This window comes from Panulirus ornatus, chromosome 18 (assembly GCF_036320965.1).
Source record: "Panulirus ornatus isolate Po-2019 chromosome 18, ASM3632096v1, whole genome shotgun sequence".
Taxonomy (NCBI): Eukaryota; Metazoa; Arthropoda; class Malacostraca; order Decapoda; family Palinuridae; genus Panulirus; species Panulirus ornatus.
The window spans coordinates 9,131,170-9,145,955 of NC_092241.1; the positions used below are offsets into that span (position 1 = coordinate 9,131,170).

Here is a 14,786-nt window from a genome sequence, read left to right on the forward strand (position 1 = left end):
AGTTGATTTTTTGGAGGTTAGGATCAAAGGTCATGTGCAGTAAAAATTAAACTAAACTCATGTACACAATATCTGAAGAGAGTAATTAGTTACTGACTAAAAACATGACAACATCAGGTCTACAGTGATTAATTTTATAGAGATCAAAGGTCAAAGGTAAGGTTCATAAAGGTTATGTGTAAATCATTACCTCTTAACGATCTTTGTATGTAGAATCTTCATAACAAGTGATTGAAAATTAACCATACATGTATGTACGATACTTTGTATATATAATCCAATAAATGATAAAAAAAAATGTATCGGGGTCAAAGGTAAAGGTCAAAGACAAAAGGTCTTGTGCAACGAAATGCTTGGGCACACAATACTTGTATCAAGAACTAATGGCCGCCTTCATACAATTGGTGGTTTAAACTTACACCATCAGGAGATAATAAAGTTTTACATCTAATCAAGTTCAGCAAGACGGGGTCAGACAGAGGTAAAGGCCACAAAGTGACATCCATTATGGGGGAACCAAGCCATTACGTTGTGAGCATAAATGTTTTGCAAACACGTTTTCTTGTCTTGTTTATTTTTCTCTTTATTTTCCCATTCCAGTCCGAGACTGAAAGATTTCAATAAAAACATGAAAGAACGCTTTTGTGATCACAGGAAGCGTGCCTTCAGAAAAAAAAAAAAAACTAGTTTACATATGAAAGAAAACGCGTCTGTGCTGCACATGTAGCTGCATGTAAAACGAAAACGTACCATCGACTAAATGGAATTCGAGGGAGAGGAAGAGGAAAAGAGGAGGAGAGGGACCAATATGTATGAGGAGTGAATATCGATAGAGGACTGGGAAAGCAAACAGAAGACGGTCTGAATTCAAATTCATGGGATGCAGGAACTTATTCCATCGTAATGGTGACAATGAAAGTAAAGCAAACTGGTTCGACATGATGGCGACGGATGGGAGTGAAAGCGGGTAAGTGAAGCCACAGGTTGTAACACCTTAAACACGACGGTACAAATGATGTTATAGCCCGTGCTAGGTCCTTAGTTTTAAACTGCCTGTTCTTACGACTCTTGAGCATGAAGGGACGATCCTTGGGTTTGACAACCTGGTCTTTGGCTTGACCTTGCCAGGCGAAGAGTCCCGGTCCGCTTAATTTGCACCTCAGACGTTACATTATTCGACTTCGTCCATACACGAATTTGGCTCAGGCCGCAGCCTTCTCCCCGTAACTATGCTGCCGTCATAAAATTAAGCACAGTCCACTCCTGTCTAAATTCCAGAGCCCAAATGACATCATCTCTCTCTCTCTCCGTAAACTTTGTGGTAATGCTTTGTACAGATAAGGCGAAGCAGCCACGGTTTACTTACCCTTGCCTCCCCATGAGCTGGCAGATCCTAGGGAGCTTGGCGCACAGGGCGGAGCGGGTGTAGGCGTCATCGGCGCTGCCGTAGTCAGTATTCCTGAAGGTGTACACTTTGCCCCCCTTGGGAGTCACACAGGGACCCGAGGAGTGAAAGTAATCCACGAAGAGGTTCTTCAGCAGCTGCTCCTTCGGGTCGACGCAGTAATGCAGGCTATCATCTTCCTTCCCTGAACTCGTGCCCAAGTTTAACCCAATCTGTAAAGAAGGGAAAGTGTGTTACCTAGAGAGGCCGTGTTTGTAGTTACCATTATGACTATCCTGTCTTCCTGTCAGCGAATGTTATGGTCAGTTAAAACTTATGGGATACAGTAAATAAGAAAAGGTCTAATGTCCACAGAGAAAAATACCTGAAATAATAATGCGCCGGTATTAAATGACTAAAGCTCTCAGCGCAGATTTAAGTCCCTTAACACGGTGATTATTATTTATGATCAGGCCGAGGAAATATTCGAGAGTCGATATTTCTAATCCCAGTCAGTCGGGCAGCGTTAGTTGGGACACGACTCATATTCTTTCTACACTTTTTTTTCTGTGCATAACAAGACTTGCAATGCACTATGCAACAGTTATATCAAGACTGACTTGGGAGGGAAATATCGACTGTTGGGTGATTCTAACGCTAATTATCGCGCATTTTTTCTAGCAAATCCACAGGTTGACAAAAAAAAAAAATCTCATGAGTAGCTGTAAGCATACGTTAAGAAAATGCTTTTCACTACATTAACTGTAAATCAGACGCCCTTAAACTTTTACATAACACAAGCTATATAATAGGTTAGGCCAGACTGTTATCCTGATTAAAATCAAACCAACCCCATATGGACCCAAGCAACACCTTCAGCTTTACGAGTTGACGCGTTGTTGGGGGCAGCGTGGGCTGGGAAGTTACCAACTAGGCTTTCAAACTGGGGTCTGTGAGAGGACAAACAGGGGAGGGGGCCGTACCTTGATATTTGGCTTGAAGGCAAAGGCTCCGGGAAGGGCAACGCACACCTGGGGGGGAGAGAAATTAGAGATTAGACAGAGTTAAGATAATGGGGAGAAATGTTTTAATTACAAGGTCATCCTGTGAAGCCGATCACGAACACACGGCGTCTCTTCGCAACCCTGCAAAACACGAAGCTGAGGCTTTGGCCCCTCTCGATCCTTCTGAGGGAACCTTTCCAGCCCCGCAGGTGCACCTGCGGATGCCGTACCGCTACTACATTACCGTGATATAGATCCTCCTAACCAGTGGTTACCCTGGACAGACTCGTATATGTGTAACATATTATATGAAAGTAATTTCATGGTACATTTACCGGGTCACTGGTGGAACTAGTGATAAACTTACTAATCTTCCGAGTAAATAATGTCTACGTGGGTGGAATGTATGGGGTGCTGTCATTTCCTGTTAACCAATTCTGATAATGTAATCCCATCACAGCGGAGATCTGGGTGAATTTACAATCGTATCAATTTCTTTCGCTACAGCTATGGTCTGGCCATGTACTGCCTGCATCAGAGGGATATGTTTTGAAAAAAAGGTTATCAAACTAGAAATAATCCAAATGAAAATGGATACGATATTTTTTGGCGCGCGTATGTGTGTGTGTGTGTGTGTGTGTGTGTGTGTGTGTGTGTGTGTGTGTGTGTGTGTGTGTGTGTGTGTGTGTGTGTGCTTGCAAAGGCATTTATTTATTGCTTGTTTCCTTATATTCATTCGTAAGGGGAAAATACATCTACACTAAATCCACATTTAGTAGCAAACAACAATCTTAAACGAACGATCCACACAGTGACAATTTAAATTTTTTTTTTTTTTTTCATACTATTCGCCATTTCCCGTGATAGCGAGGTAGCGTTAAGAACAGAGGACTGGGCCTTTGAGGGAATATCCTCACCTGGCCCTCTTCTCTGTTCCTTCTTTTGGAAAATTAAGAAAAAAAGAGAGGGGAGGATTTCCAGCCCCCCGCTCCCTTCCCTTTTAGTCGCCTTCTACGACACGCAGGGAATACGTGGGAAGTATTCTTTCTCCCCTATCCCCTATTATAGAAAAAATGACATGTGTATATATATATATATATATATATATATATATATATATATATATATAGAGAGAGAGAGAGAGAGAGAGAGAGAGAGAGAGAGAGAGAGAGAGAGAGAGAGAGAGAGAGATAGATAGATAGATAGATAGATAGATAGATAGCTAGATAGATAGATAGATAAAAATCATACCTGAAATAAAGAAGGAGGAAGTATCATGTGAAAACAGGATGGACGCACAGTATACTGGAAAATAACAGTTTTGTTGCCAATTCCTGCCACACTAACTGAGCGGATCCTGACACCTGACACAACACCTGGGCGTCTCCTAACACTTGACACAGCAGCATCCAGGGATCTCCTGACACCTGCTCCACCCACCAGCTACACTACCAGGCAGGGTGAACCTTCGCAGAACCCCAAGTCTTAACCTCACCTAATAACCATATCAACTTAAAAGCTGTACGTGATACACAAACACTCACGGTTGGCAAGATACGAAACCATCATAGACAAATTATCACTGACCTCATCCAGAACATAATAAAGAAAAACAAGCTAGGTCACCCGAGGTGCACTGACTTACCAGGGTCATTATGAAGAGGCGACATAAGCCGGCCATGGTGGGATTCTCCGGCCTCAATAAATCTTCTGCAACTACACGAAACGTTTTTATATATATATTCTTGACGAAAGCTAATGAGTTTCCCCTAATATCTGTTAAAATTCGTTTAGATATACTGTGCGAACGTATTCTAATGGGGGTGAGGAAGAGGCTCACTCATCCTAGCGACACCTCAAACATTCGTTAACCCGACAAAGTGCAGCGAGATGTGTAGCGGTGTGAGGAGACGGACGAAGGGAGGGAGCCAGCCAGGTAGGGCCGTTGGCAGGATACAACACAAGGAGGGACTGACTGATGCCGGATCAGACGTCCGTACGAGTAATATACTGGAGCGCCGCCGCTGCCACCGCCCACGACACGACGGAACTAATGTGCGGTTACTTTCCTGAACCGGCGCCGACACATCACCCGGATTTAATTTAATTTTTCCAAGGGGGTGGATTCGCTGCTGCTGCTGCTGCTACCCTGGGAGGGTGCTGAGATGTGAACCGTGGCGCGCTCCCTCCCTCCCTCCTACCTGCCAGGCTTGACTGCTGGAGTTGGTGATTGGTGGTGATGATGGTGTGGTATTGGTGACTTCATCACTCGAACAAGACGGGACGGTTACACTACAGGAACCACCTTTAAAAAAAGGTGTGGGTTTGTGGTGATGACCTGCTATTGTCACCCTCGCTAACTGGCTCACCTGTCAGCCTCGCTGGCTCACCCTCGCTAACTACCTCAAATATCAGGAGGAAAAAAAGACTACAGTGAGTGTGATACATCATTTTCAAGATGTAATTATCGAGACAATGTAATTTTCAACATGTGGTTTAGCGGAACATAAGCTTCTAATACCAATTATATAAATAACTGGCCATATAAATGAATTGTGTAAATGCATGATCTCTGTATCCCTGAAGATTGAATTATCACGAACGCGCTTGGAACATCGCTTCATTTTTTCTTGGGCTACCAACTTTATCATATACAACCCCTCTACTTCGTAAAGATGATTGACATCAGATGCTGCTGGTTGGTTATCTCGGCTTTGAACCTATCAACTGCCAGGGTCAATAAGGTCGTCAAGTTTATAAAAACCAACAGATGTTAACTAAGGATGACCAAATAAGTACCGCACATTCTAACATGAGTTCCGTACTAATTCATATTAGTTTTAACATTTCAGCTGCGTTGTCGAAAATTTTTAAAAAACAATCCGAATGGACGGAAATGTTTTCTGTTTACGGCGGGAGGTCTATGAACCGCATTGGTCTACCGCAGAGTTCTTATCACATTTCCGTTCCCTTACTTGCCTCCCTTATAATTTGGCCACTTTTCATGGAACGATAACTCAATCAACTTGTATGTAATTAGGTTGGATTTGATTCATAAGTAAATGACCAGTACTAGATGAAAAGTCACAATGGTGTCAAAATAATGAATATTCAATCTCTTGTATTTCTAGCACGATCCGTAGTATATACAGGCAATATTTGGGCCCTTCCGGCAAATTGTTTATACTCAAGAAATGCGGCTCCGGGACCGAGCCTTGTCGAATTCCGGCTTCACAAGGCAACTCTTCGTCAACTATTCTTTTCGTCCGAATGAAGTTTTGTGTACAAAGAAGGAAGCTTCCCCATCCGAACTTTCATGATGCCTATATATATGCCTATATATATATATATATATATATATATATATATATATATATATATATATATATATATATATATATATCCCTGGGGATGGGGGAGAAAGAATACTTCCCACGTATTCCCTGCGTGTCGTAGAAGGCGACTAAAAGGGGAGGGAGCGGGGGGCTGGAAATCCTCCCCTCTCATTATTTTTTTTTTTTGATTTTCCAAAAGAAGGAACAGAGAAGGGGGCCAGGTGAGGATATTCCCTCAAAGGCCCAGTCCTCTGTTCTTAACGCTACCTCGCTAACGCGGGAAATGGCGAATAGTTTGAAAGAAAAAAAAAAAAAAAAAAAAAAAAAATATATATATATATATATATATATATATATATATATATATATATATATATATACAGAAGTGCATTTTTACGTGAACCCGTCGACAGATCCCCAAATCAAGTAATGAAAGTGAATAAGGCATGTCCTGCCCGGCCCTTCATCTCAGACATAGCCTAGCCGCTTCTGCATAATCTGATTAGGTTAGGTTAGGTTCTACATATATAAATACTGAAACAATGTTTACGATTTATATGGTCATATGTTTTTGAACAAAATATCATCAATGGCATGTACTTACAGCTGTTCTCACTACACAGGAAAACTTCAAGTATGGACGCTAATCGTACCCAAACATTTAAGGAACGAAATGTGAAACAGACGATGCTTCACAGGGGAAACGAGCCATGGAAGTTCCCGTAGCGTGAAATTATATCATGGTCGACGGACGCTGATCTTGACACTGCATACCCGTGCATCACCGGTAATGTTTATTAGTGCACTAGACATTGTAAGTGAATTAACCATACTATGTCTAATTACGTCCATAATGTCAACCGTCAGATGAGAACTTCTAATTTCTCATCTAATTTATCAGAAACCTTCGAACTACATCGGTAGACATTTAAGTTCACAGCTCATGACACAAACAGATCTCATGTGACTAACCCATCACCCCTGGAGACACAGATGACACCCTATCATTACAGGAGACACAGCTGACACACCATCACCCCAGACAACACAACTTTTATATCATAAAAGATTTTTAGGACAACATAATACAGTGAGCGTGACTGCAAAATTGAAGCCTCTCCGCACTTCAGGTTATGATTCACTGAACTAATTCGAAACGGAGGAAAATCCTCTTTTTCTGACTGACTTTTTCAATGGTCTGATTTTAAGAGATCTTCCCAGAACTCACAGTGTGGGTACCGAGAACATCTGTAAACATACATTTCTTCTGGATACTTTATGGTTGGAAGGTGAGCGAAAAGACTTGAAATCAGTCCATGTCGTCCATCGTACCGGTACGCTTTCTTGTATGTCTTTCAAAGTTTTTCGCTTTTCGCTCAGCATGATACCTTGTGAGGTTCAAGTTTCAGGCAGTTAAAACATGACTTAAACACGACCCCTAGGAATTATGGAGTGACCTTTGTCAGGTGAAAGGCCAGAGATTCGTATACCCAGGAGTTGTACAGCCATGATCAAGAGGTTGTGTGAGGTTATCTTTTATAGTAACTATATCTGAAAGGTGCTTACGAGGTAAGCGAGTGCTAAAGTTTAGGGCAGGTCTACAGTTAGATGGTCAGTGGAGAGGTTTGTGGTATATTCCCAGCAGTTCATAGCCATTCTGTATAACGAAACAAAGGAATACAAATAGTACCACTGGACATGCAACTGATTATACAAATAGCACCACTGGACATGCAACTGATTACCCTATTCTGGACAACGATGTGTGCAAATCATCCTGACGCCAATCCGACCCACCAGGAACAGGTATAAACTTACGTTATGGTCATCTGCCTTCAGCTACAGATGACGTCTGGCAAGAACCAACAACCTCAGGAAGGTTTAAGTTCCACCGGTCCAAACTTCAGGGTTGACTCAGCCACGTAAACCTATCCCCGGCCGTCGCTAACCGCTTTCTAGGTACCCACCCACGTGCGTGGTGTTCCTGGGCTTTACTCTGGCGGAAATTTTGTGCCGGAAATCCCGGGTCCGAGCACTCTGCCCTGACGAAAAAGCAGCCAACCTGGATGATGCCAGAGGGTGTGGACGGTACGACGCTGCGTCAAGAGGTACAGTAAAGCAACGTGCTCTAAGGCTTCTTGAGTGGAGGTTAAACCTGTGAGAGGTTTGGGAACCCCTTAAACCATCGTTGTTATTCAATCACATAAGATATATGAATGAAATATTCCCTGTTCTTGACTTCTGAACTTAACATTTTACTCAAACATTTACTAAACTGGATAACTCATCGACAAAATGTAATCTGTATCCAAATGCATTATCAAAACGTTTAATGTAAGACCAAGAATTATCCAACGTATATTTAAGAACAAATACTTCGTCTAGACACGAAATGTATATAGTTACAAATACTAAGTGTTGTAACTAAATGTATATAGTTACAAATACTAAGTGTTGTAACTAAGTGCTGGACAATCCAAATGAAACACTGCTAACAGGTTCCAGGCCCTTTTAACCTTTGCTCCAGACCCCGTCAGTTAGGTTTAAGGATCAAGGGCCCTCCAATTAGGCTCCAGGCCCCCTTCAGGCTGTACAATTTACAGAGCCGTACGGTGTCATCATTGAGAGTATGCTAACCAGACAGGAACACGTCTTCACCATCATCAAATCCTCCAGCTATCGTTTCTACATCTTTCGTCGACCTGACACTTGCACTCCCCCTACACCTGAAATGAGTCTTTACGAATGCACTAATGCCTCCCTCGCTCGGTCTTCCTCATTATCCACGACAGATCAGTGGCTGAAATATGTTTAGAAAATAGTGTGCATAATCATCTTACAGTCCCTCTTACACCGCCTACCAAGAAGGGTTCAAAGCACCGAACCCTTCCCACCCTCTCTAACTACAGCATCGTACACTAACCTCGCTGGCAATTTGGTGATGATCCTGCCGCACGAGCTATCTCACCATCATCAGAGATCCCTCGCCCCAGGGTTGAAGTTCACCTCCATCCTAATCACTGTGAACATTATAAAGATAAACTGACAGAAAGACAGATACACATAGATGCACACTGTTCATATGCATATTTCTACAACTGTTGCATTTTCCAGCATCCATGTCATTTCATATCTATGGACAAAACTAATATCACAATATAATAAAAAAAAAAATCCAGTACAATAAACATGGCTTACTTCACTGTACTTCACTTTGTATATTCACTCTTCTTCAGCTTTGAAGCTACTTCTATCTCTGCCTTGGGTTAACCTCCAACATCAACAACTCCCTTTTTCCAAAACCTTCAGTTTCCAGCATGGAGAATTTATAATTCGAAAATGCGACATTCTTTTTAGCACCAGATACTCTGGTATGATTCTCCTGGTGACCGTGAGCCTGGTGTTTCCTATACACTACACCAAGCTCGGTGATTCTAGTCCTTTCCTCAACATTAACTGTGCTTCTCATCAACCAGGTTTCTCCCTCACTCACCCATATCCTGATGCTATATATATTTTACTGACTTTTTCTGGCGCTTTCACGCAACTAAGCCTTAAACAGTTTAAAAAGGCCTTAATCCCCAATATGACTTTCCAGATTCTGATAACCTAATTCATTTCCTTCCTTTTTATTCTTTAATTCAGTTACAAAGGAAATTTTATATTTGGTAAAATATCTGCTGTGCATACACGACTCCTCGTCCGTTCTCTCGTCACGAATTTAATTCTAACCAGAACAGAATTTTTCCGGCACGCTTCCGTGCCCTCTCTCTCTCTCTCTCTCTCTCTCTCTCTCTCTCTCTATATATATATATATATATATATATATATATATATATATATATATATATATATTACCACTTCTCTCTTGCCTCTAACTTGTTCTTTCCTTCAGTGTGCTCTACGTTGCCTCACAGCGAACGTACTCCCTCTACATGTCTCAGCACACGGGGAACTAATCCTTACATTTATTCTGCAGTTCCTCGTCTGTAGCACACCCTCTATATAAAAATCCCTAACAGCATGACCTTAAGGCCGGAACACGACGGTACTTCCTTTGGGTATAATGGCCTGACCCAAGGGTCGTATCATCATGCTCAAATTTATGAATACCCATCACCGTTCTCATTCCTTCACATCTCTCCCATTAATATAAAAAACAAAATTCCCATTTCTAACTTACAAGTTAATCTCCTGTCATAACACTATCTTAACACATCCTGCCAAAATAATTACGTCTAGCACGTTCCCTTAACACTATCCATAATTTACCCTTCTCTGCAGTATGTGAGTGCGTTTACATCTAACAAGCTAATACTAGCACCTCTCAACACTGATTACCTACAGATAATGATGTAGCTTCCTAAATTCTTCATTAACTGTATTTATGAAATTCAAAATTCATAATCCTAGCGGGCGTAGTCCATTCTTCCACTCTCCCAATTCAGTGCTTTAATCACCCGATTCGAACACAATGAGACCAACTTTCAGAACTCAAATAATCACTCTTGCTCTACTAATATTCTACACAAAGATTTCACACTAACTACACGGTTCACATACACGGGAGTCACTCCAATAACTCGTTGCCTCTCCACACAGTGTGGTGGCCATAAGGTCGTGGGTCTCGAGTATATAAAGAGAACGACCTTCCTGACATATCTAGCGAGTCGAGATACAAGCCAGAACGAAGCTTCGTCATGGACGATAAAGCCATTAAATCAAGAAATGAGAACGAGATTTGTTCTGTGCTTTACTTATCTGAATCATGAGTCGACGTAGAGTCTGCTGATAATGTTAGTTTCACACCACGCAGTATTTTGACCAGCCGCCCACACTTGTCTCCTTGCCATCTGAAAGAGGAAATTATATTATCAGATAATACATAATTAATGATCGAAAATATTGGGGAAAAAATACTCTCTCAAAATTCGGCATATAAATTGTAGAAATCTAATACAAGCCTTTTAAGCATTAAGATAAATTTTTGTGCAATGATTCCTCATTCATATATTTCAACAACTGTTGCCAGACGCCGCCTCCTCCAATTTACAACACGAGTGAAAAAACGTGCATTTATGCCGGCGAAATCAAGGCACCGTCTCTAGTTCCCAAGTTTATTTTCTCACTCCTTACAGAGAATAGGAAGCCTCCCTAGAGTAAATGTACAAAAAAAAAGGAATACAGTTGTTACAGTAATATCAAAAATTTCACTGCACAATTATTTGTAATACAAAACACTATCCCCCTTAAAAAAAAGACAATCAACTAGAAACATGTACTTCTAAAGAAAAACATAACCTAAGCTGCAATAAGGAATGTTAAACAAATCAAAGCACGTGTAGAGGAACTACAGTAGCTTGTACAATATAGTACTTTATATCATAAGTACTTTATATCAAAGAAGAGTGAATGTTGGGGTGAAGAAGGTGGTGAGAGTAAGTGAGCTTGGGAAGGAGACCTGTGTGAAGAAGTATCAGGAGAGACTGTGTACAGAATGGAAAAAGGTGAGAACAATGGAAGTAAGGGGAGTGGGGGAGGAATGGGATGTATTTAGGGAATCAGTGATGGATTGCGCAAAAGATGCTTGTGGCATGAGAAGAGTGGGAGGTGGGCTGTTTAGAAAGGGTAGTGAGTGGTGGGATGAAGAAGTAAGAGTATTAGTGAAAGAGAAGAGAGAGGCATTTGGACGATTTTTGCAGGGAAAGAATGCAATTGAGTGGGAGAAGTATAAAAGAAAGAGACAGGAGGTCAAGAGAAAGGTGCAAGAGGTGAAAAAAAGGGCAAATGAGAGTTGGGGTGAGAGACTATCAGTAAATTTTAGGGAGAATAAAAAGATGTTCTGGAAGGAGGTAAATAGGGTGCGTAAGACAAGGGAGCAAATGGGAACTTCAGTGAAGGGCGTAAATGGGGAGGTGATAAAAAGTAGTGGTGATGTGAGAAGGAGATGGAATGAGTATTTTGAAGGTTTGTTGAATGTGTCTGATGACAGAGTGGCAGATATAGGGTGTTTGGGTCGAGGTGGTGTGCAAAGTGAGAGGGTTAGGGAAAATGATTTGGTAAACAGAGAAGAGGTAGTAAAAGCTTTGTGGAAGATGAAAGCCGGCAAGGCAGCAGGTTTGGATGGTATTGCAGTGGAATTTATTAAAAAAGGGGGTGACTGTATTGTTGACTGGTTGGTAAGGTTGTTTAATGTATGTATGACTCATGGTGAGGTGCCTGAGGATTGGCGGAATGCGTGCATAGTGCCATTGTACAAAGGCAAAGGGGATAAGAGTGAGTGCTCAAATTACAGAGGTATAAGTTTGTTGAGTATTCCTGGTAAATTATATGGGAGGGTATTGATTGAGAGGGTGAAGGCATGTACAGAGCATCAGATTGGGGAAGAGCAGTGTGGTTTCAGAAGTGGTAGAGGATGTGTGGATCAGGTGTTTGCTTTGAAGAATGTATGTGAGAAATACTTAGAAAAGCAAATGGATTTGTATGTAGCATTTATGGATCTGGAGAAGGCATATGATAGAGTTGATAGAGATGCTCTGTGGAAGGTATTAAGAATATATGGTGTGGGAGGCAAGTTGTTAGAAGCAGTGAAAAGTTTTTATCGAGGATGTAAGGCGTGTGTACGTGTAGGAAGAGAGGAAAGTGATTGGTTCTCAGTGAATGTAGGATTGCGGCAGGGGTGTGTGATGTCTCCATGGTTGTTTAATTTGTTTATGGATGGGGTTGTTAGGGAGGTAAATGCAAGAGTCCTGGAAAGAGGGGCAAGTATGAAGTCTGTTGGGGATGAGAGAGCTTGGGAAGTGAGTCAGTTGTTGTTCGCTGATGATACAGCGCTGGTGGCTGATTCATGTGAGAAACTGCAGAAGCTGGTGACTGAGTTTGGTAAAGTGTGTGGAAGAAGAAAGTTAAGAGTAAATGTGAATAAGAGCAAGGTTATTAGGTACAGTAGGGTTGAGGGTCAAGTCAATTGGGAGGTGAGTTTGAATGGAGAAAAACTGGAGGAAGTGAAGTGTTTTAGATATCTGGGAGTGGATCTGTCAGCGGATGGAACCATGGAAGCGGAAGTGGATCATAGGGTGGGGGAGGGAGCGAAAATTTTGGGAGCCTTGAAAAATGTGTGGAAGTCGAGAACATTATCCCGGAAAGCAAAAATGGGTATGTTTGAAGGAATAGTGGTTCCAACAATGTTGTATGGTTGCGAGGCGTGGGCTATGGATAGAGTTGTGCGCAGGAGGATGGATGTGCTGGAAATGAGATGTTTGAGGACAATGTGTGGTGTGAGGTGGTTTGATCGAGTAAGTAACGTAAGGGTAAGAGAGATGTGTGGAAATAAAAAGAGCGTGGTTGAGAGAGCAGAAGAGGGTGTTTTGAAATGGTTTGGGCACATGGAGAGAATGAGTGAGGAAAGATTGACCAAGAGGATATATGTGTCGGAGGTGAGGGGAACGAGGAGAAGAGGGAGACCAAATTGGAGGTGGAAAGATGGAGTGAAAAGGATTTTGTGTGATCGGGGCCTGAACATGCAGGAGGGTGAAAGGAGGGCAAGGAATAGAGTGAATTGGAGCGATGTGGTATACAGGGGTTGACGTGCTGCAAGTGGATTGAATCAGGGCATGTGGAGCGTCCGGGGTGGGCCGTGGAGGGCTGTGTGGGTATGTATATTTGCGTGTGTGGACGTGTGTATGTACATGTGTATGGGGGGGGGTTGGGCCATTTCTTTCGTCTGTTTCCTTGCGCTACCTCGCAAACGCGGGAGACAGCGACAAAGTATAAAAAAAAAAAAAAAAAAAAAAAAATATCATAAGTAGTACACACACTAAAACTGAATCAAAGAATATTCATATTGTATAGTCCTTTAGATATCTAGGAGGTTTCCTTTGCCTTTCTATAAATCTCCTGGAAGCAACTCGTTGCTTATTGGTAGAAGGCACTCCTTTATGAGAACTTAAAACTGCCCTAAAGCCTCTGAAACTGTAAGACCTGCATATTCACTTTCACTTATTTGACGCTCTACTTCCTTCATTAAAGGATAAATATCTAGAAGCCCATTAAGAATGTGATTTGAATGAGAATTATTGGTTTATTTGCATTTTCAGCTATCAAAACATCATCAGGGAATATTTTATCATTTACTCTTTAATGACATTTTAGCAATTGGTCTTGCATCTTTTCAATACATAGCCATCAATAACTTTCATAAAGCAATGTCTTTCATCAAGCACTTTCTACACTTTGCCTTTCATCCATTTTTTCTCTATAATTTCTTATAAGTACTGAATCACCCACATTCAACACTCAACAGCCATATGAAACACCTTGGCTCACTATGGACTCATCTACCTCCACTTTTTTCATAAAGAATGGGATTATTAAATCCAAATGACTGCAGTTTCCTTCCCATCAGCAACATGGATGGGGTGATTCGATTCCTGTTGTAAAAAGTGGAGTGATGCAGTGGAAAAGCAGGTATCTTTCTAGGACAGTCGCAGCATCTTGCTTTAGTACTTCAGCTTGACGTAAAGCTGACTTAAGACCTTATGAACTACTCTCTCTGCATGACCATTCACACAAAGTTTATAGGCTGAGGATGTACAATGTGGAATACCATTTGCTAAGCAGAGATCAGCAAACTTCTTTGAAATAAATTGCAGGCCATTACCTGTGACTAGAATCTCAAGTACTCTATGCCTGCTGAACACATCATAGAGAATCTTTACATTAGCATCAGCTGTAGTACTCTTCATCTGAACTACAGGATATTTATTGGAAGCATCCACATGTACAAAGTATATCTTACCAGTGACTAGACCTGCAAAATCAGCATCTTGTCTTAATCAAGGTTGTGATGGAAAAGTTCACGTACATAATTACTTACTTGACAAGAAGAAACATCTATTTACTTATGCTGATTGGGCTGCCAATGCATAGGATCTTGCCAATGCTTTCATTTTTGTCATTCCTTGATGTGTTTCATGTAGTTCTCAAAGTATGCCTCCTTAGAGTGCAATGGGAAACATGACAAAAAGTCCCTTGTTCAATGATGATTTCATCTCGAAGCTGTAG

At 41.5% G+C, this 14,786-nt stretch overlaps 1 protein-coding gene across 13 annotated transcripts in view; it reads right to left on the minus strand.

The window, feature by feature from the left end:
* Positions 1–14,786, minus strand: part of LOC139754988 (uncharacterized) — a 346,758-nt gene that overhangs the window by 35,578 nt on the left and 296,394 nt on the right. For all 13 annotated transcript variants that reach the window (XM_071672870.1, XM_071672864.1, XM_071672869.1 and 10 more), the window contains 3 exons: positions 8,647–10,576; positions 2,368–2,415; positions 1,367–1,617 (listed from right to left, as the gene is read on the minus strand). In XM_071672870.1, coding sequence (XP_071528971.1) covers positions 1,367–1,380 — 14 coding nt within the window. In that variant the 5' untranslated portion in view covers positions 1,381–1,617; positions 2,368–2,415; positions 8,647–10,576. The remainder of the gene's footprint in view (positions 1–1,366; positions 1,618–2,367; positions 2,416–8,646; positions 10,577–14,786) is intronic.